This window comes from Toxotes jaculatrix, chromosome 16 (assembly GCF_017976425.1).
Source record: "Toxotes jaculatrix isolate fToxJac2 chromosome 16, fToxJac2.pri, whole genome shotgun sequence".
NCBI lineage: Eukaryota > Metazoa > Chordata > Actinopteri > Toxotidae > Toxotes > Toxotes jaculatrix.
The window spans coordinates 22,471,111-22,494,546 of record NC_054409.1 but is presented as its reverse complement, the minus strand read 5'-3'; the positions used below and the strand labels follow the sequence as shown (position 1 = coordinate 22,494,546).

Here is a 23,436-nt window from a genome sequence, read left to right as displayed (position 1 = left end):
TAAAAGGAAGTAAGATAATCAGCTATCAGTATCTCAGTGCAGTGGGTCAAAGTCTGAAGTTGGGAGGGGTGCGATGTCTTTTAGTCTGACATTTGTTTTCACTTGACTGTGCAAACATTGAATATCCAATAATCAATGTTCTGAAATAAAAAACCGGGATTTGTGAGGAGAAACATGTTACTGTGTACTCAGAATAACTAGTAAGGCAGCATGCAGAACACAAAAAGCACAACAAACAAACAAACACAACTCTGTGAGCTTTGTAATCCGTGCAACCTTTCGCCTTTATTCTCCTGACATGGTTGATGCACCACGAAGCAGAAATCTGAGCCTGTGGAAAGTGTGGAGGGCTGCCAACGCTGGCCAGAGTTTCTGATTTTTTTTGGTCGGCCGAGCTTCGACATCGTTATCAGCCAATAACGAATGATCATCTGGTCGATCAGTAAGCCGACACCGCCAGTTCAATGCGTATTGCATCATGACACAGCTGCGCGGCAAGCTCCGCTGTTAAAGGATATTAATCAAATTTCTGCTGGTCCAGAACATCTGCATTGATTTTAGGAGTGGGTGTAAGCCCCTTTAAATGCCTACCTGATTACACAGAAAACACCGCAGTGAGCCAATCACAGCCTGCTTTCTGTGTGCACAGCGGGCAGCACACACGTTCGCAGTTTTGGCAGCAGCCGGTGCCCTTTCACCTACCACCATTCCTCTCTCCCCGCGGCAGAGCTCCTGTGAGCAAGATCAAACCTGACCTGCCCCTCCCGTCCTCCCTCCTCCATCCTCTTTTCCACCCTCAGCTTCACACACAGTGGACAGTACCAACAATCCTGTGTTGTCAAAGCAAAGAACAGACGGCAAACAAGTGAAACAAAGACGGTGGACTGAACAGCACGCAAAGTCGGTTGTGTTTACCAACTGAAAGGTGAGGCAACTTTAACCTATGTGGACTGTGAGACAAAAAGAGGATTTGTTTCTATATTAGTACATTTTTATTTATCTGCTAACACACCATCATCATTTCTGTGGAGACTATTGAGTCTAACATTTACAAAACAACCCTGTTACTTTGATTGTATGTGAGATTGTACAATCTGATATCCTGATGCCCTTGTGGTCTACGGTACCTTCCTACCCACAGCATCCGTTTAGACTGAAACCAAACACCCTCACTCCCTCTTAATATTTCTCATCAATACACTAAACCTGCAATAACAAGTCGTGAAAACAACACTGACATATCATCACTTCTGAGTTGATATGATGAAAACATTTACCTGTTAGCACATCTAACAGTTACTGAGCAACACTATTACTCATTCTCTTTTGTCTCTGTTTGGTCTCTACCTACTTTGGCTGATAGTTGCTCCTCCACGTTCACCGGCGAGTTGCGAACAGTGGAAAGCAGCTGCCTGCTGGAGTCGAAAACAGTTCTACAAAAGCAGTGAGAGTGAGCGTGAACGGCACAGCTGCGGGTAGGCAGATAAACAAAGAGTCGAGATTCGCCATAAATCTCCGTAAAGCCGGGAGATGCTGCAGGTTCAGGTGATAATTCTCTGCAGGTTCATTACTACAAGTGACACCTTTCACACTGTCATTTAATTATTGTTATTAGAAAAATATTCACTACACTAGCGTTACTAATCACTGACTTCAGATAACTCTAGGCTGCCGGTGAACCATCAGATGTTACTGTATTAAAGAATCAGTGGACATAAGGACAAGTTAAGAGCCAAGCACAGAAAAAAAGGGGAACTAAGTCAGAAAATGTGCAAGAGATGGTAGAGAAAAACAAAGAAACAGAAAAAAATAAAAGTTACTATAGTATGAAGGGTATACGCCAAACCATGAGTGCTGCACAGAGGAAAGGAACAGTTCCAGCTTGACCTGCAGAAAGCAAAGCAAACACTCAGAGGTTTTACTCCTGCTGTCGACCTTTACCAGCCAAGAACAAACAAAGACTAAACGCACTGGAGGCAGGAAAAGACACTGAAGCTGCAGAGATGAGACACTTTTTCTGTACCGGTATATACACAAGCATACACAGCTACCCAAACAAGCTGACAAACAAAAGGCCCGAACAGCAGGAAGAGCTGTATATCCCACACAGGCTAATGCAAGAATGAAAGAGCAAGACTGCACACAGGGAAACTGTCCCCGAGGTCAAGAAATAAATACTCCAACAGTGCCGGCCAAGGAAAACTCTGTGGCATTCACATACTTGTATGTGGTCTATGCTACGAGACCACTGGGCTTGGCTATGAAAACAACACAAGTGCAAGCAACAACGCAGGATTAACGATTTCAATTTCAGTGTTTTCCTCAATTTTCTTGCTAACATCACATTAGACATATTATGGTATACTTCACTGGCTGGCATGGTTCTGCATTACAAAGACGAAGTGGGTTGGGTCATGATTTCCACATTAAAAAAAAAAAAAAAAAAAAGTAAAGCAGCAGTACAAAGGAAGAATTAGCAAACGTATTCACGTCACACGATATTAATTCCATTTGAAGGATTTGTGTTGAAGTGTTGTTTATCATTTCACTGAGACGGATGAAAGGAACCTTTTATGAGCGGGAACAAATTGTTATTAGTGTCTGTTGGCGGTTGCTAAGACACAATGAGTACACGTTTTCAGTAAAACAGGAAGAGAGACCCCATACATCAATAGGCATTACTCCTTAGCTCTTTCCAGTCACCGCTCTCCTTTGTTTCAGTCATCGCGATCCCTGCCATTGTTTCTCTGTCATATCCTTTCCTACCCAACAACTGAGAATAACATGCACTGGTAATCATCACTTTTCACTCATGTGCATGTCACACACACACACACACACCCAAATCACTGAGGGTTTGGTTTTCATTGAGAAATAAATTTCGTAAAGAAGTCTCAACGCTCTCCGGTCTACAAGGCAAAAATTACAAAACGCAGCTTTTAAAGCCTGCCAGCTTCCCACGTTGCATTTAGAAACACACCACAGACGGAAGATTGGTGCTTTTTACATCATCTCACTTCATCACAGTTTGTACTTCACTGTGTCACGAACTGAAATGTCATCCTTCAACCAGGAGATTCAATTTCAGTAATTCACATTTTTCATTCCGTAATGTTCAAAGCAATTTTCCGTATCGCTGACTAAGTAATGAGTCTAACAATAAATATAAATTACGAGCCCTGCCAGCAAATTGCCTTCTTTTCCGTTGAAGCCTCCTCCCCATGCTGAAAATTATAAACAAGTTTGCATGAGATTAAAGGGTCAAACGTTACTGACGGTTCAACGAGATAATCACAGCCTCTTCTGAGAGAGGCATCCTATCCCTCTATAATCAGCTAATCTGAGCACAGCTGCTTGAATTTATCACAAATAATCTTTGAAATCCGCCACTCTGCGTGAAACGGTTTGTCCATATCAGTTTGGTTCTATCAGGTTTTTTTTTTAATCTCTTGCAAAGTCCTCAGATTTTATCAGCTGTAGCTAAGCAGCTAATTCAGCCAGCGTTAGCTCCGTGAGTCGGCTGGTTGCTGAATTTTTCATTTTCCGGCTGACTCGTTTTAAAAGAAGCGCATTATGAAAGGGGCCACAGTTATGCAATTGATGAACACATATGATATCATGCTGAAGGACTGAGGCTAAAGCTGCAATGCCTGAGGCGAAAAGCCAGCACCCTCACTGGAGGATGAGCCATTCAGAAGACAAAGAGATAGAGAAACAGCACTGTTCTTGCATTGCAGTGTGGAGCAAGTTAGTTTTTTTTTTTTTTTTTTTAACCATAACCTATAACCTCACCAAGTAACATAGTTCCACATCCACCACCACACGGAGTGAAGCATCTTACTGCAGCCCCATGCTCACTGATTCAGCTTGTGGAGAAACAGTCATGTCTAACTACGGTCGCCACGCTATGATTGGACAATTGCTGTGCAAACTGTCAGCCGTTTGAAGGAATGTATAAGAGAAGGGTTGTTGTTGCTGACTCTGTAAACACTGAAAACCAAGACATTTTTTCCTCTTTCCTTTCTTCCCGCCTACATAACTCCACAAACAAACACATGATGTGATTACATAATGCGATGGCCATTTCATACCACGCTGACATCTCTGCGAACGGTGCTCAGTAAACGGTTGAGACAGAGAACATGCTCATGGCTCTTTTTCTCAGGGTCAACTGTAGCAGAGTTCTGGCCGACCTTGTCACCCAACATCTGTCTTCTTCAACTCTCCCCGAATTCCAGTCTGGCCTGAATCTCTCTTCCCTTGCTCTCTGCACTGAGGATCTTTCTCATGAGGAAAACGGGAACACTTAAAAGTTTCACAGTTCAAATCCAAATAACTCTTCTGTGATGAAAACTCTCCACGGGGCACTCCACATTTCACTCATCCGATGGACACTTCATTTTTCTCCTTACACGATCACTATCCCTTCATTATCTAAAGAAAATCTTAGGTTTTGAGTATTTGAACTCTCTGTCCTCCCCCAGGGGAATTCAGTTTCCTGTGTTGACATGATCTACAGTGGTTCTTTCCTTCTCCCATTTCATACATTTAACCACGATGAGATTTATTAACTTCAGCAATGTAAGAAATAAAACCCTGCGTGATGTCTTCCACCTAGAAAGTCAAGATTTCCTGAAGTTAAGCACAGTGCCCTTCAGACTCACTGTATAATCACAACTCAAATCAGAAACATTCCATAAAATCTGATGCACCGGTAGGCCTTAGGCCAGGGAACAAGTTATTGCATACTGGTCATGATGTGCAACTGGGAATTCCACCGTGAAAAAAGGAAGTCGAGTAAAAATATGAGCAGAACAAATCTCAAAAGAATTGTGTGACCGCATGACCACTAGGGTTGTCTGTGTGCCTCTGATTCAGCAATGATCCTGAAACAAACCTGTTTTTATTTTTCTCAGAAATCTGATTTGAGCTTTTGCTGAAACTGCTGATACTTATGAGCTAATGGAGTCTCTTACCTTGCTTCCCTCCGATGATGCACACTGACCTACAGTCCAATTCCGACCTAGAGACATTCTGTTTAGGTACCAACAAACTTAAGCTCCTGTATCGCCTTGAACGCTCAGTCGCCACAGACGGGTCGATTAAATCCAGAGGTGCACGCATGCACACAAAAGACAGGACGGAGGGAAATCAAAAATCAAAGATGACTCCTGGAAAGACACAGTCCACAGTTGGAGAGAAAAGAGTCCTAACCAGATTGTGTTAATCCTCTTAGACCCAAAGCCTACACTGACACTGGATGTCCCCTCTAATCACCCTGACTGGCTGCCTGCTTAAATAAATGGCTGCTTATTTAGGGGCACAGCACAGGGTTAGAACCGCTGCACGGAGAGAGAGTTAAACATTGTCAAACTGAAGCAAATATTGATACACAAGGAACAACCAATGCGTGACAGTCGCCGTTCCAACTTCAGCGACAAGGCCCCCAGTGGAACAAACCAATTTACCAATCAATCAATGTTATGTCAGATTGAGAAGGATGGCAGAAAGGTAATTTGTTTGTTTAAAATTGGGAATTAATCGAGAATTCCCAATAAAACACCTTCAGCTGCATCATCAAGCTCTTAGTCCACTTGTCACGTTCACATGTATTTTCCCATGGCCCTAACATCACTATCCACGGAAAAACACAGGATACATGCTTAAGATAACAACACTCACTGAGCAGTGACATCCCTGTGTGCCAGCTGAGTCACTGAACACAGCCGCCCTGCCCACAAGTAAGTACAGCTAAGCAGCTGGCTTTAGCTTGTAAACTTGTTTTTTCTTGCCCCAGCTCTGGATGCACTATAAGCATCATAAACACAACTCACAGTAAGATTTTCTCAAAGAAGAGTCATCACTTTCACTAATGTATAAAAAAACAACTTGCAGATACTTGAAAAGTGCTTTTTGTCATGATAACATGACAAATAAAATGAATTTGTCTTACAAGTCACAAGTCAATCCATTACATAAGATGAACAAACATAACCAAGCTCAGTGGCCAACTTTAACCTGACAACTGTTTACAATGTTCAGCCACATTGGGACAGAATAAAACCGGTCTGATCTTACAGGGGTCGCACTTCTGATTTTTAAAGCAAATGGTCACGAAACAGCAGAGGTAGTGGAGGTAGATAAACTTACAGAGGAAATTATTTTCATGATCAAAGCTTTGGCTTTGACATGAAACTCCCACCATTCCAAAAATGCCAAAGTTGAAATAATTCAAACTAGAGAAAGGTTATGATAGTTAAGTGTATTAAACACGAATCTAAAATGACTTCCGTCCCTGCCCCGAACGTTTGTCAGCCTCCATTTGTCTCATAAAAATGATTTTTCTTCCTCATACATTTGTTAAACAAACAAATCTCTCTTCGGAAGCGGTCGCTGCGTGCTAAACACAGACCAAATGAACATGTCTCTCCTGAGATGAATGAGTGTTCTGCTAACCTAAACAGAGCAGCTCCAAATCAACAAAGCTTTCTAGTTGTTTTAATCTTCCAGTTAATGCAGTTTGCTGAGTGCCAAGTGTCACACATGGTTAGTCCTGAACAAACTCATTACTCACTGACGAGGAGTCAAACCAAACTGCTCCGCGGGGAAGTGGCGAGAAAGATATTTCATTTTAGTGAAGTCATTTTATTTTCTTAAATCTACGTATGTGGGCTGTTTGTTTTATTTATTTATTTATATTATTTTATTTATTTATTTATTTTACAGCCATCCAACAATATTGACTTTGCTTATAGAGAAGTAATTTGTTATTTGGTCGGTACAGTCCTGTTGTTAATGATTTGGCTCCATACAGTATATCATTCAGTGTAATACACACACACACACACACACACAGGGTTGAATCTAACAGTTGACAGCAGCTGCCAGTGTGGGAGGGGCAAATAAAGATGAACGGCTGTAAATTCAGTGCAATAAATTCAACGTCACTGAAAAGGAATAATGGATAAAAAGAGGGTCAGAAGAAAATGAACCTTCTTTAATGCACAATAAATTTGATGGAAAAACCACAGTACCTGCCTGAAATTAGTTCTAACTCCCCTCACAGGATGAACTCATGTTTAAATCTTGGGGGGCAGCAGAAAGAAAGCTGTGAAAACAACTCTGACATATCACCACCTTTTAAGCTGACGCGGTGACGTTGTTGGCAAGCAGTTTATTTACACACCCAGCAGTTACGAAGCAACATTATCAAGCTTTCAGACTTGTGTTACTAACCAAACGGTGAATGTAAGTCCAATACTGACTCTCTTTTTCATTTGGCTTTTGGGTCTCTGGTAGTGCAGGTAGTGTACAGCGAGGTTTTAAAACTTCTTCTCCCCCTTTAACGCCGTCATATTATTCTCACATCGTCATTCGGTGCGTTGTGCGTATGAAAATACAGCCACTTTAGGATCACTTTGTGTTCTTTAGCGGGGCAGGCACGAGCAGTGCATGACACTTCACATTTTGCATCTTACCCCATCACTGAGGAAGTCGTTCAGTTTATGTTGGTGCTAACACTGTGTACTGAAGATAATCCTCCTAACTGTCAAGCAACTACCACACCAACATCTGCAGTCGCTGCCAAGACTGACAGAGAAAGCCAAGCATGTGGGAAGAACAGGGAAAGGTACAATAATCCATAATAAAAAAAAAGGAATAATCTGTCGTCTTTTGTTGCAAGATGCTTGCTGATTTATGCCAAAATGACCAGCCCACGTCAAGCTTTTCTTACTTATCACACGTTAGTGAGAATACAGTTTCGAACAGTCTGACATTTAAGGCTGAAATCCACAGGATAAGACTGATCTTTAATGATCCTCTGTGGGAAACACATTTGTTACTGCAGCAGCAATAATTTTTGTACTATGCTGTCACAACATGGGAGGTATAAATAAAATACGGAATACAAGATTTATGATTATGAGATGTAAAAGCAGAAGGACGTTTAACGATAAGGAATACAATGATTAACACACTGACGGATCACATAGCCTGGAGAGCAGTGAGTCAGACTCACTGTGTTATACTCAAGTACAAGTTTGTAATAATTCTTACAGTCTTACATGAAGTTAAAGCACAGAAATGTTCAAATGTGTGTTTCACAGGAGGCTTTTGTGAAATTCCTATCTCAGCACACAGAGTCAATCCCTCTGTGTTTAACTTTAGCTTTCAATAATGTCTAGAGCTGCAACAACGATAGTAAATTAAATATGTTTGGGTTCTGGACTGTTGAAACAAGAAATTTAAGGTCACTTTGGAGCCCTAAATCATCAGAATGGGAAACTAAAAAAAAGTAATGCTGACAGTAGCACACAACAAAAACAAAAACTGGGCATTATGCTTGGGCCTTTTATACAAGCCTGCAGTAAAGTCACTATAAAGTCACTGTCCTTATATTTGGACAGAACAAAAGCAGGTGCAACTGCTGCTAATACTCTAATAATCTCAGACTTGTAATGACATAATTGACAGTGACAGTTCACATCCAGTGAGCTTGAAGCAAAATCTCTTTACAAATCTGGACTCTGTGCTTCCTGTTTTAATCTATGTCTGTTATTTTATCTTATGCACTAAAGACAGGATTATACGTGGGATAATCTCATCCTGTTCATCATGTTTTCTGTCACAGCCCACAGCACCGGGCTGATTTAGGTGTCTGGGATGGACAAAGATGCAACGGCACTGAGATTTCGTGAAGACGGGGCTCTGTAGAAAGCAGCGCACTCCTTGAAACACTACACGGTGCTAAGTCTGGAAACACAGCGGTAACTGATCCGGTCAGTGTGGGGAGGTGACGTCATGCGAGTTCTCCGAAGCCTTTCCTTGTTTAACCCCGCCGCAAAAACACATAGGTCAAAGGTCAAAGGTCAGAGTTCCCTGATTAACCCTACTGTAATTCCACTGCTGCTGCTTTTCACTGACAGGTTATCTGACCTGCTTTTTGGCATCTACAGTTCAAATTACATCTCCTCCGTAGCCAGCGTAAGAGAGGCCGCCGGTTTTAAATTAACTTCACACTGACATTTCAAAGGGATCAAGATAAAAAAAAGGCCACAGGGTTCGTCCAGTGCCCGTCACACTGCTTCAAAACAAGTGCAGGCAAGCTTTAAAAAAAAAGTCTAATTAAAGTTGGTGCAATTTTAGTAAAACAACTGTTGGGACAAATATCATTTCAAACATTCTTAGGTCACTAAGGGGAGGGGAAATAAAATACAAGCCCAAACACTCGTCTTTGCCGTTGTGTGTCTCTCAGCTCTGTTGAGCTGGAGGATTATCAAACTGTTGCCAAGCCAAATTAGTTAAGCACCACAGTTAGCAAACATGACGCCACCCCGGGGGCATGTTCCAGGGGATGTCGGTGCATGTTGGAGAGTCTGATATGTTTCCAAAATTCTGATATAACCTGGCATGAAGAAAGGAACAACCATTAATGAAGTTACTTTTATTATTCCATTTTCAGTTCACATAGGAAATGCAACCTGGACCCGGTCTGCAGGTCTGTGCATTTCAAAATTCAGTTTTCATGTGTTTCATGACGGGGGCCTGGTCTATCCACTGCTGTACTGCCTTGGGGCTTTGTGAATCAACAAGTGTGAAGTAATGGATGGACAACATTGCACAATTTTTCTGTATTTTCCCACTGCTTATATTGGACATCGATCGAAAGGGATGTCAGCCAACCACACCTACAGCTTAAAGTCAAACTGCGTGATGAAAAGCTTTACAGGTCTGACAAGCGCTTGAAATCTCAAACACACCCCTGCATGCATCAGGCTGCACCGTTCTCAGCCGGGTCAGTAAAACCAGGGTGAAGAATCATCCATGTCTACATAAGATAAAAGGCTGAGACATGAAGTTTGCCTTCCTCATTTTCTCCATCTGTTTCCTGAATAAACACCACAGCGGCTGCAGTCTCCTCTCAAAGGCTGCAGCTCGGCTACAGGCAAACTGGGGACAAACTGGGGCTGAAGTGAGCCACTGCAGTGGCAAGTGAGTGGGTCTACATCCAACCAGGCGGTGGCTGAATGAGACAGAGCAGCGCAGTCAGTGCACATACAATCCTGAAACACTCAAGGCTGCATGATGAGTGGGACCCGTAAAAGGAGTCACACTTATACTGAGACTGTGAGCTCAGCTGGTGCAGGTGGCTGTTTACAAATAATCTGACAGCAGAGTCAAAATTAATGACTTCACAAGTGCTTTGCTGACACGACTCCGTTTAACTCTGACACTATGCACTCTTTTATTTTTATTATATGAACGTAAGACCAGTCACATTTACATCTTCCCCGGCTTAAGTCACCTCCGGTGTCTTAAAGTGGTCTGCGGTGTGTTTACCTTTTCGTCTTCTTCTCCTTCCTCACACTCTTCATCCCCCGGCGTCTCCTTGCCATACTCCGGGTTTCTGTCGTCCCCCACTTCGTTGACACCTTCGGAGTCCGAGCTGTTGCCGTCGTCTCCGTCCCCAGAAACTTTGATCTCCAGTACCGCCGAGATGTCCTCGCTCTCGGACAGCGTGTCCGAGCCCGAGGACGAGGACCGACTCTCGCCGCTTGCAGACGCCAAGAAACGCTGCCGCTCCATTACGTGAACCGAAATCACCGATTTCTGAGCCGAGACAACTCCATGAAGAGGCGAGCGTCAAAACAAAAAAGGTGATTAACCGCTGATTAACCTGTCAACACACCTGTGCAGTCCGGCGGGTTCATTATCAGTCGCGAGCCCGTAAAAGGACACCAATTTTGTGACACGAGTAAAAACAAACAAACAAAAAAGTCACGACGCTGTGGAAAGTCAGCGATATCGATTAGAATACGTATCGATAGTCTCCCCGCGAGGCTGAGGTCTCCACTTCATTTAAAAGTCACCTAGTCTCGTGCGTTCGTGTCGCTCGGAGCGGCGCGAGCCCACACTGTCGCTGCCTTCACGCATAATAACGCACAAGTTGGAGCCTGGTGCCCAAAATAAACCCCGCCCACTACGTGCGAGGGCGGACCAATCAGATCACCGATCACGACGACACGGCTCTAACCGTCTTTATGATGTACAGCCAGTCCACTCGTCCCTCGGTGAGGACGGTGATGGGAGCAGTGCTCAGAGGAGTCCACGGCCCGGTATCTGCGGGCCCCATTAGGCCCGTTCCACTTTTAACACATCCGATGTTTGGCCTGTGAAGTAAATACACGCTGCTGTGGTTATTAGAGTCATTAGTGATTAAGTTTTCATTACACATTTAAGAAGAGTGTGCACACTGAATTTTGTCCATCCCGGCAGTGAAACTGATCAAAAGACTGTGGTCTTATTTTAGCCTTCACGTCTCAGATGTCTCAGATGTGGGGTGGGTGGGTAAGGTGGGACGTTTTCCTCCTACAGCAGGTTAAACTGAAAACAGCCCTTTATGTATGGGACTTTAGATGCAATTGGTCACTTTCCACCACTGACTCCAGCTGAACTGCAGTCAGAGAGTTTCATGATATTTTATTTTACAGAAAATACAAATATTTTAGCAGGACATTCTATGGAGACAGACCTTTTCTTCTCAAAGGCACGTTCATTTAAATAGCACCATTCAGACAAAAGACAAAGTACAAGAGTCACTGGCCACATCCAGGAGTGAATGTGTAGGACTGCATGAAGCAGAGAAGCAGAAAACTGAATGATGGTGCTAAATAAAATGTCTGTGCTCTCTGTCCACTCTGTCTTTTACCTGTTTCAACCTTCAGCAAATCAGAGATGGTGTTTGCTTGAGGTGATTTGTTTATCTTCTTAATAGACAGCACCTGTTCTTTGGAATATGCTCCTACTACTCACAGCACCCGGATCATATCTATGGCTTTGTTTTCTCAGCAATGTTTTTCCCCACTGACTTAGACACTTCCCAGAGCAGAAGCTGCTTGCATTAACATATCTGCGTTCACCAGCACACCCTCAGATTACACAGCTGTATCTTCTAAGAACCTGTTTGTCTTAACTTGATCGTGTTTTCCCTCTGGATACTGTATACCAGCTGTGCCATAGTATCCCCGCACCACGCAGAGGGCCCACTAGAGGGCCCACTTGTACAAATATCTGCAGCTACAACAAATGACATTAAGGAGAGGGAAGGCACCACAACCATGAGATGAGTTTTTTTTAATCACTATTTTTCATAAAGCTCATAAACACATTCAAATACAACAAGCATGAAGAATTTCCATGAGAAAAATATTGTTTGTAGCTTTCACCCATTCAATCATCTTTATTATTATTTTTTTTTAAAGAGTATAGTCATGGAGGATCCCCAAACCACCAGTGAATGTGTCATTACTGACTTTTATTGCTACAGGACTACACCCATGTATGATGTTAGCAGCTACGCCCAGAGAACATCTTTCTGGCCGCCAGTGTTTGCTCAAGATTTCCACCACATAAATCCTGTCACTCGGTTGATGGACCAGCTCTCTTTCTGCCCAGAAGACGCACAGTTTTATCTGAAGATGCTCTCAGTGTTCCAGCTCCTGTCTCGACTTCCACTGACATTTCTTAATGACATTTCAGACCATACAAATTTCAAGCTAGAAGCATTTCAGTGACTTTTTATTGTCTCTTCTGCTTCGCAGGCATCAGTTAGCTTCACTTTCAGCTCATCAGTCAGTCAGGACTCTACCTGTAGTATGGTGCACATGCAATTTCCATTTTTTTGTGATCATGAAATCTATTAACATTTAAAGAAAGGCTTACACACACACACGCGCACACACACAAGTTTACAGTCAGCAACACACACTGCTTTCTAGACTTCCTGTTCAGCCTGAGTTTCACATGCAGCAAACTTCAAAAGCTTCCTCCTTTTATAATCACTGTCTATCACATTATGTCACGGTACACTAAACTCCACAGAGTAAACAGACTCCTGAGTGCCGGGCCATAATGCACGGCGTGTTCTTGACTGAGTGTTGACAATGTGACGTGTCAGCACCTGACAGAACGTGTTGACATTCAGACAGATCTGGTGTAAACTGCTGGCCTGCGTGTTTACTCGCCATTTCCAATACACAGCCTCAGCATAGCTGCCTGTCACTGCTGTTATACTACAGTGTCTCTGCTTCTGAACACATGAACATGAAATGTAATGCAACTGATTTAATAATACACCCTTCTGTACCTTTAGCAATGCTAACAGCCCAGTTTAAGGGGGTGTCACACCATCATCAGCTCATAATCATTTTAATTGTACTCCTTACAATACAAATAAAATATATCTATATTTATCTCTCAGGCACTGACACAAGCCTTCCTGTAAGTGGGTAAATGAAACACATGACTCACTGAGCTGGAATTGATCTTAGCTTCTTGTTTGAAGTCTACCTACACCCTCTCTAACCACTGAAAATACGTTTGGGATAAATGTGAGATCATCCAGTTGCTGATTCACATTTTCTTTTAAAATACGCGACACCTGTTTTAAGTACTTTGGCTCAGCAGCTGAGAGACAGCGTGAGAGGGAGCCCTCGATATAAATTAGAAATACAGTGATGTGTGATGTGTGTTCTTATCAATATTTAAACCACTTCTCATAGTCCAGGCAGCCTGACTCACTCTGTTCTCAGTAATGTTCTTCAGATTAATATCTTGTACCAGCTTTAGGCTGAGGATAAAACCGCTCGTAGCAAATGTCATTTGGCCAGTGTCGTGTCCCCCAGGGTCACCGCTCCTCGAAACCCTCCGGCTTTTTTCTTGTGGGTTAAAAAACATCCTTTTCAAATGGCAATTTTTTTCACATCCTAAATGACATTAAACAAATGGAAAACGACTAAAACTAATGACTGAACTGCTGAAATCTTAGCATGCTAACTTACTTAACAGGCTGTAGACTCTTGTCTTATTATTTCAAACTCTAACCATTTTGATTACACTCCAGATTAAAGCCACACTAACTAACAACTAACAAAACAACAGACCGTTGCAAAGAGGACAACAATAGTATACAAATGGTCTTATCTTTGTCAGCATTTCTTTTTTTTTTTTTTTTTTTTACAAACACAAACATGTTTTCTGTGGCTGTCTTTACTGTACAGTATGAGTCACAAAGTAGTTTTCAAGGAAAGCCCATGTCAGAGAGAAACACCAGTGAACATCACACATGAACTGTGATCTGAGTATGACCTGGTTTCATTTGTGTTCATGTGTATTTATGAAAATGCTCTAGCTTCTGTCTGAATTGTAGGAATGCCTTTATAAATTTGATGTATAATGTTTACATGTGAGATACAAAGACCTTTGCTGCTGCTGCTGCTGAACCCCACTGTGTGCAGCACAGAGACTCTCCACTGGAGGGTACTGTTCGCTGCTGATGGAAAGAGGTTACAGAAAACACCTGACCTCCTGAGCTGCTCTGGATGTTGCCACTGAAAGCACAAGAAGCATACTCTCTTCAGCTGTTGGACTTATAATTGAAAATTTTAAAACGGACACCTGTCTTTGCTACCTGAAATAAAATGGCTGCTATTCTTGAAACTGTTTGAATACTGACACCTGGAGTTCACTATCAAAAAGTTAATCTGAGTGATACTGAAACAACAAAGGCTCAAACAGGAGGTGCAAGTTTGCTGATTTAACACTCTTGTATTGTTTTAATTATCGGGACCTTTCATTCACATCAGTCTTGCTCTCTTGTTTACTGAGAAGTTGTTAGAAACATAATGGTACTTCTCGCATCATTCGCACATATGTAGTTTTAACCAGGAAGTGAGATCAGATTTTCATTTTTGCAACACCAATTCACTTTTCCCAGTGAAATCAAACTGATTTTAGTCTGAGTCATTTCTTTTATTTCATCCGACCAAAATATAAGTAAAGAATTCAACAAAAACCTCACATGCACGTTTGTAACTTCACAGCTGTTCAGAACAGCTGGAATTGAACAACTAACACAACAGAGTGTTTCATTAACCCTGTGCTGTTGGTAGAAATGATTACTAAAGCTCATTGGAGGGCTGTTCAAATAAACAGTATTCGGTAGTCAGATCAAAGCAAAACCCACATCTTCTTCAGCTCCTGTAGCCCACAAGTGAGTTGCAGCACATCACTGATCTTAGGGATGATAAAAGTTAAGGTGGGGAAATTTACACATGAGAAAAACATGAGTAGGCAGGCATTTACTTGTTTAGCGGAAATTGATTTCCTGTGGCAAGGATCTTTACTGTTCGTTTCTAATTTTAAGATTGGTTTTTGATTGAAAAACGTTTGATCTTCTCTCAGTTTCCCTAATTTGAATACTTTGAGTATGTGTTTCTCATGTGTTTAACCACCAAAAAAAAAAAAAAACCTCAGTTGACCTTTTACAGCTCAGTACACGTTAAAAACATAGGCAGGAGGCCCACAGAGATGATGCTCGTACAGCCATAAGCAAGAATCAAACTTTGCTCCACAGCTTGTAGCGTGCTCAAGTACAGTGTTAAGATCAAGACCATGATAAACAGCTTTAATGATATTCTTTAGGCCTGCTTAGTGAACTCAGTGAGGTGTGAACTGAACTTCCTGTGTGTTTACAGTTCACCCCTGAAGGAGGAACGTGCAGCAAAAAGTATGCAAATGTGTTAAAATAAATATAACAACACATAAATGTACCCATAGTGTACTGGTTGTAGTTCTTACTGTGCTTGGTGCCACTCTCTGAAGACCTCCCCCATCAAGCACAGGTGCAGCCGAGTCTTACCTCCTGCTACTGGGCCACGAGCATTACAGCCAGCCTGCCCAGTCAAATATGAACTCACTCAAACATGATTTTAGGACATGGGTTTCCTGTCGACAGTGATGAAAGCTCATTATCTGAAGCTCATGTAAAATAGGGAACTTCAGAGAAGTACCTGAGTTAACTGACTGGATTTCTAAGGACTTTTTTTTGAGGAACTGTCTGGACAGCAGCTGAAGCTAAGTTATTAATAGCGAGGTTCAAAGTTTGAGAAAACAATCCAACCACAAGTTGTGTTTATTGGTCGATCACATCCCATGAGATATCAATGTTTTCTGATGCTGTTAGATGTTGTCGTCCACAGTAGCGTGAAAAAAGAGCTGAGAAAAACATGAAATGCAGATTTGCCTGTAAAAGTCAAACTCTTCAAATAACTGAATCATAATCTGTGTCCGGTATGTTTTTTTTTTGTTTTTTTTTACATTTAAAAAAGTTCAATTGGCCAGTTTAAAAATCTTAATATTACATTTCCTCCTGCTGCGCCATTGAAAATTCAAGAGTCTATGAACGTGAATTTTTTTTTCCACTTCAAATGTTCAATTGCTGCACAGACGACAAACAAGAAGAAACTCAAACTAGGTTTTCAAACTAGTGATTTAATGATATTTAATGTGAGTTTCTGCTTCAGCTGGTGAATGTGAAAGCAGCCTTCTGGTGTCAAACTCTGCACAAACATCAGTCTGCACACTGAATGTCAAACAATAAGCAAAGAACATTTCTGAGAAGAGACAGGCTTTAAATATTTGATCTAATTTTTTTTTTTTGTTAATCACTAATGATTTTCAGACAGCTTCGCTGGAACTTTCTGAGACTTTGCACCCTTCTTTTTTTTTTTTCCAGTGCCCTTTTAAAGATGTCATAAAGTGCTTATTTGAGTCAACAGTGGTCTCACACACACAACGTGAGACCTCTGTGGGATGATTATTACACAAGTATCTACGTTTTTCTGTTCCAGAAAAACATCCACTCTCCATGACAGTGCAGGATGATGTATTAACATCTTTAAAATGAAAAATATTTACTTATTCATATTCAGCTTCAACGTACCAGACACAAATTATCATTAAAAGCAGAGTATTTTAAATGTCTCAGCACGTGCACTTTTTTCTTACTACTGAAAAACAATTTAATAATTTATATAATTAGCTTTTTCTCATTTTTAACTAATAATAAAATGTGTAAAAAATAATAAAATTATATACAGATATTATTTGTAGTTTGGTCATTTTTAAAAAGTGTTTTAAAATGTCTTAACTGAATTTATCTGAACACAGAGTATCTTGCTAAGACCAAAAAAATTAATACTTTTAGACTTTTAGCTTTTAGATTTTTAGCTGATTAATTGACCATGTGATGCAGTATTTTCTATATTCATGTTCACTCCATCCACTTACATTTAAAATAACTGTGACTACTCTCACTGTACAGAAAAACTCAGCCGTGTGCATCACTTTACCACAGTTCATTCACTTATAGAAACTGATGAAGAAGCAGGTCTGTTCTCTGAAACAAATTACTGATTCAAAATGAAACATTAGCCAATCATATCTGTCGGTTAACAGGGGTCGTGTTTTGAGATCTTCGGATAAAAATTCTGTTCAGTTCTTTGAAAGCAAAAAAAAAGCCTGAAGAGTTCCTGAAGCCACATGGAAGAAAAAAAAATGTTTGTTTTCATTTCATTCTTTGAGTCACTGTGAAATTCAGAGGGCTTTTCTTCAGTACATGCCTCAGAGAAAAAAGAAATTCACTCAAATAATCCTCTGCACTGTTACTTTACAGTCATCTCCTTTGCTGTGCAGGGCTGTTTCTTGCACATCAGAGTGAGTTTGTTATTTGAAAAGGCAGCGTCTCTTATGCTGCACAGTTCTATTTGTAGAAAGAAGAAGTACAAAGAAGATGACAGTTTTTCTGCAAACTCCAGGGGACCTACAGCCAACTCACTATCATTCTCTGAGTCCTGTGAACTGTGTCAAAATGCGTCCCCGCCCCCTCGACGCTGAGAATATAACTCCCCAAAATATTTCCTCCTTGTTCACTCTCAAGGCAGCAGCTCCTCTGTGCATCATGACTGTGAATGGCAGCAGATTGTGGGTGTGAGACTCTTTGAAACCCACTTTCTTGGTTTCTTGGTTTCAGTCTTTCAGTCAGTCCCAGGAGACATGGTTGGTCGTGGATTTCAGTTTGATTTTTCACACTTCAAATGTACGTCCTGGGCAAGCCATGCACATCTTTTCATCCTTGGTAAGTGGTTTATAAACTGTGCTTTAGCAATGACTAGATGTTCTGTTACTTTTTGATAAATGTTTATTGTGAGTTATTTATAGGGGAAAAAGGAGGTTACAGTTTTTGTAGATCTTGTTCTCTTTTTCTTTTTTTGTAATGAATTAAAACCATGATCAGAGTCAGTCAATAAACTCTGTCACCTTCTGCTGTTGTTCACATTCAAGGTCTGATTCTTGCTAACTACACTTCACTCTGCTCTCGTGTTCAACGACGTCCAGGTAGGCTGAAGTTACTTTCTGTTGCATCATAAATCATCATACTGATACTCAAATATCATTTTCACATTATTTTTCTGCAAAAATTCAGTGATAATGGATTCACAAGTGTTATCAAGTGCATCTTCCAAAACAAATAAACGGTGGGATCATATTTAGAGTTGTGTGTTTTTTCCATTGTGAGATAAAGAATTCTTGTAAAAGCTCTTGAGAAAGTAACATCTGAGAATACAGATCTAGTTTCATACCGTTTCCACATTATGTTCCAGAGAACTGCTGGCAAAAGGATGTTTTTTCCAAATATCAGCACTGTGGGCTTCACCCAGGTAATGAAAACACATCTGACTCATCCCAAGCTGAATCATAAAATCAGATTAGAAACCAGGAAAAAAAAAAAAAAGTTAGTCTTCACTCTTAAACATCACTTTACTCTGCCTCTATTTCAGATGGAGTCAAGTATTTAGACTGTTTCGGTAAATACAAAGATCCTGGTACAAAAGACTGTGTGTGGACACCTGGAAACCACACATCAGTTAAGACGTACACACTCATCATACAACAAGTGTAAGTACAACCAATTTCTTTTAAACACACTAAAAGTAATTTTTGATGACAAGCAGCTCATTTTTCAAAGTATTTCTCCTTCTAGAGAAAGGAATTATTGCAAAGCCTACATCAACATCACTGAGCTCTCAACCACCATCAAGTTATATGAAAAATTCAACATGACTGTTGAGGTTTTCGAAAACAGCGAGTCAACTGATTGCACAAAAGCAGTTTTCAGGGGTTCACCAGCGAGCCTGCGTAAGTCCACAAAAAAGCATTTATCTCTGTTTGATGATAAATCTCTGACAGATCTGAATATGGGTGATTTTTTTTGTTTTTAATATTTCAGTGCGATGTGGTCCTCCGCATCGTGTGTCCTTCAGCCGCCAGTCTGGAAAACTAGATATGAATGTGAGCTGGAAATCGGACGACATAAGAGCCATCAAGCATTACTCTGTGAGATATAAGGCACTGGGCAGCCAGTTATGGAGCCAGGTCAGTATTAAACACCTGCTAACACGTCTGTAAGAGGCTAAAGCCTCCTGAAGTCAACTTTTAACTTTTAATACCTGTGAATTCACTCATCTCTGTGTTCACAGCCACCAGTGCAATCCCAAGATGGAGAGAGATGCACAGTGGAGGATCTGCAGGCTTCACTCGTCTATGTTGTACAGATACAGTGTGTCACTAATAATAAATGCTCACAGTGCCTGTGGAGTGAAACCTACACTGTCCCACCAGGTCAGTTTGTTTGCGCTTTATTGTTTTAAACTAAGTATAAAGTTAAAAAGAAGCCATTTCTGTCTGTTCTGTTAACTGTGATCGACAGCATGTTGTTTCTACTTACTCATTTTTGCAATAACTAAACGTCCTGCCTCAGAACTGACAGCACAGCCTGCCATTGTGAACAGCGAAGAAACTGACGTCGCAGGGAAAAAAGGCCGCAGGCTGATCTCTCTGACCTGGACGGTAATTTTTAAAATGCATTTCCTAAAATTTTCCTTCAACCAGAAATACAAACGGGGAAATAAATCTCCTGTGCAGCCATAGCTGATGTCAGCATGATAATAAAAGGACCCTGTGTGTTAGTTTCCTGCCAAAGAGCTGTATGATGGCTACTGTGTGACCATTGGTAAGGCATCAGGAGAGGCTCCGTGTGAGCGGCTGAACACCACTCAGCCTGAGATCAGACTGATTCTCTCCTATTCAGCTTATCACATCCACATCAGCGCTGTCAACAACGTCAGCAACTCACCAGCTGTGAGCCAGACAATACCACAGCGAGAGGATGTTTCCAGTGAGTAGAGCCGGTGATTTAAACATTTCAATCTTTCAGGCCCTGTTGTAACGTTGATACAGAGCCTACAGAGCGTGTTAGAGGATGATTATACATTTGTATCCGCAGGCGTCGCAGACGGGAAAGTGAACATTACAGTCCACAGCAACACATCTTTCACTGTCTACTGGAAAGATGACCTCATCAAAACCTACGTCTGCTACTCTGTGGAGTGGAGGAAAAAGGCGCATGAAGCAGTGTCCATGTCCTTCCACCAGAACACACACAACTACAGGACCTTATCTCCTTTACCAGGTGAGGAAATACTAACGTACTCTGTACGGTGCAGGGTTGAATATGCAGGTTTCATACTGACGACCATGGTTTACTGTCCCGAGTCTGTGGTCAGGTTTAGATGAAGTACGTTTCAGGGTTAGGTAAAGACTGTGGTTTCGGTTAAATGCAGACAGTGAGCAAGTAAACAAGTCCCGTCTCGTGCCTCAAGCCGCAGATCAAGACCAAAACCTTGACTGACTGCGAGTGTCTGAACATGACCATCAAAATATTACTCAGGCTTCAGTTGCTACGAGCGGATTTACTGTTGCAAATTAGTCATATATAAACATAATGTCTGTGAGACAGAGATGATTCTGGTATGTAAATCCATTATTTATTTATTTATTTTTAAATACCCAGAACCTTTGGAGCCTTACAAGAGATACAGCATCACTCTGCACACACGGCCAAACAAAGACACGTGCAATATGAAGTATGTCAACGACAGTGAGAGCACCTATGGGACCACCCAGTTCTATTTCACTGAAGGATGTAAGTGAAAGTCTCCCTAATGGTTGTTGAGGTATTTCACTCTGAACCAAAGAGCTTGAAGCCGCTTGATAAAGATCATCTTTAATAGGCCAGTACTGCGACTTCCTTCTCATCCTGTCCAACACAAAACAGTCAGTGACTTCTTGATATTGTGTCTGCAAAGCTCCCGTGAGCGCCCCCAACATCAGCAGCTACAACGTGACGCTGAATTCAGTGGTGCTGCAGTGGCTGTCCATCCCGGAGGAGGACATCAGAGGTTTCCTCCTGGGCTACATAATCTACTACACCGAGTACCAACACGGGGGGACAAACACAGAGGGGAGTAAGTAACATCCACCTTCTGTATCTACAAACATGAAAATCATCATTTTGCCTGCAGACATCTGCAGGAACGACACTGGCTTCATCTCGAGGGGTTTGTGAACAGTGTAGTCAGACTGAAATTCAGGTCCTGATCGTCTGTACACACATTTATAGCCACAGTCACCACAACATTAGCAACTAATTTATGGCTTTAATGGTCTGATAGAGGACACTGCTGTGAAGTCTGAGCCTAGACCTGCTTTCTGCCAAAGTAAAGGGAAGAATTATATATTGCAGATATCACAGTGGATCCAGAGTCTGACACCTATGAACTGGGGGATCTCCAGGAGGGCACAGCATACCAGGTCCAGATATCAGCTTTCACTCAGGCTGGAGCAGGAGTGCGAAGCACAGCCTGCATCTTTACAACAAATCGTCAAGGTTTGTCGATCCAATGACTTTTTAACACTTGAATAAAATCAAATTTCTGACATTTATATCTGCATACATCTTTACTAACTGTGTGTTTTCCTCATCTTTTTTTCCATAGGATATTTTGATGCTAATCTAAGTGGTGTTATCATCATCCTTGCTGTCGTGGCTGCCGTGCTGATGTTTGGATCTCCCATAATAAAAAGGTGCAATATTTCATCAACCATCTCAAACGCACATCACACAAACTCACTAATTCTGAGCGAACAAATATCTACTCTAGACCTACTGAACTCAACTCCTCCTACTTTATCTAGAGCAAAAGTCATTCTGTGGCCGAGCATACCAAACCCCGGAAAGAGCAATGCAATGCAGAATATTGAAGGACCCTGTGAAATGGTGAGTTTCTGTTTGCGCTGCCAGTAAATGCACCACAAATACCAGACATCAAGCTACACCCACACGTATGTTTGAACCTGTGAAATGGGTGAATTAAGTTTTTTTTTTTAATTTCACTCAGGAACTCCTCGAGTGCTTCAGCACTCTGAAGGTAGAAGAGTGGGATACAAATAGTCTTCAGATAGTTGAGAAAGAAGCTGTGGTGCTTCCCAGCATTTTACCGTTAGTGCTGCCGCTTCTCCACAACTCAGAGGACGAGGGAGACTCCCCAGAAATGACCTGCAACTGGATCCACGGGGACACAGAGGACGCAACTGGAGACGTCCTGCCTGACGATACTACAGAAACGATCGCAAACGGGACACAGACAAACTTCCAGAGTTCGCCCTTTGCCTTCACAAGTGAATATACAACAATGGAAATGTTTCATCAGGCGATGCCTCAGGGCATCTCAGCAAACACGGCCATCACTGAGGCGACAGAAGGTGATCCAGAGGACACACAGATGACTGAGACGAAGTCAGAACAGGACTACGTGGGACAGTTTGGCACCAGTCCAATCCTGGTCAGCGAGGAGATGTCCATGATTTTGTGAAAACATCTCGGAATCTGACCTCAGATCACGAAGAGTCCAAATCAAATGAGTCAGGTCAACTGTGTGGACTCACTGACACTTAAACTATCGATAGCAATACTACAAGTACATTTAGTTCCATGTTTATATCGACTGCAGAAAGTACTGTTCAACGAAAACCTATAGAGTTTATTACACACAGTCCAGTTTAAGTGTCCTACCTCGCTACTAAATGTACTTATATATATCTGCACTACTTGAACAGTTCGTTCTGTCCATGCACATCGTCTCTGCTCATTTCTGTACATTACATTTCATTCGTTGCTGAACATGCAGTATCTTATTTCCATGTGTAAATGTGAATACCTCATGAAGTTAACACGACTGAAAGTGCTCTTATTTAAAAGCCATGACTGGTAACTGAATGGCCCAATAAACATGAATGTATTAATGCCAGCTTTGCAGTGCAGTTGTTTGACCCAGTCATCATTTTTTATTGCTTGTATGCAAGAAGGTTTAAAAAAAAAAAAAAAAAAAAAGTCTGTTTCCTTCCCCTCCTTTCTCGGCTGCGTTCAGATCTGTGTTCTGCGTTGATGCAGAGCTCAAGCACGTGGCTACGTGAGCGTAAACCGAAGCACAGGACACATTAAAATCTTGGCAAACCCAGCGTGGAGACATTTCACTCCAAACCACAAACGTCAAACTCGCAGTCAGGGGATCACGTAGATCATTGTGATTCATCCTCTGAGAACCATGAATATCTATAGAAAATACCATGGCAATACAGCCTCTAGCTGAAAAAGCAATGAAAAGTGATGATTAATGAATGTTTTCACCACAGGCA

The 23,436-nt window shown here is 41.6% G+C and overlaps 2 protein-coding genes across 6 annotated transcripts in view; one reads left to right on the top strand and one right to left on the bottom strand.

Moving 5' to 3' along the window:
• The window catches only part of mast4 (microtubule associated serine/threonine kinase family member 4), a 76,834-nt gene extending 65,707 nt beyond the window's left edge, over positions 1–11,127 (bottom strand). For 4 of the 5 annotated variants that reach the window (XM_041059218.1, XM_041059220.1, XM_041059221.1 and 1 more), the window contains exon 1: positions 10,342–11,127. In XM_041059218.1, coding sequence (XP_040915152.1) covers positions 10,342–10,587 — 246 coding nt within the window. In that variant the 5' untranslated portion in view covers positions 10,588–11,127. Of the gene's footprint in view, positions 1–702; positions 724–10,341 lie in introns of those variants that run through there. The other variant, XM_041059223.1, reaches the window with a different exon arrangement.
• A 6,663-nt stretch (positions 11,128–17,790) lies between these two features.
• On the top strand, positions 17,791–23,109 carry LOC121195218 (interleukin-31 receptor subunit alpha). The gene is made up of 16 exons (XM_041058534.1): positions 17,791–17,977; positions 18,184–18,237; positions 18,504–18,560; positions 18,681–18,798; positions 18,884–19,038; positions 19,130–19,275; positions 19,380–19,521; positions 19,661–19,749; positions 19,870–20,077; positions 20,186–20,371; positions 20,753–20,884; positions 21,048–21,206; positions 21,485–21,628; positions 21,738–21,825; positions 21,937–22,018; positions 22,140–23,109. Exons 1-16 carry the CDS (start codon positions 17,896–17,898, stop codon positions 22,611–22,613), a joined length of 2,316 nt encoding a protein of 771 aa, XP_040914468.1. The 5' UTR covers positions 17,791–17,895; the 3' UTR covers positions 22,614–23,109.
• The last annotated feature ends 327 nt before the right edge of the window (positions 23,110–23,436 follow it).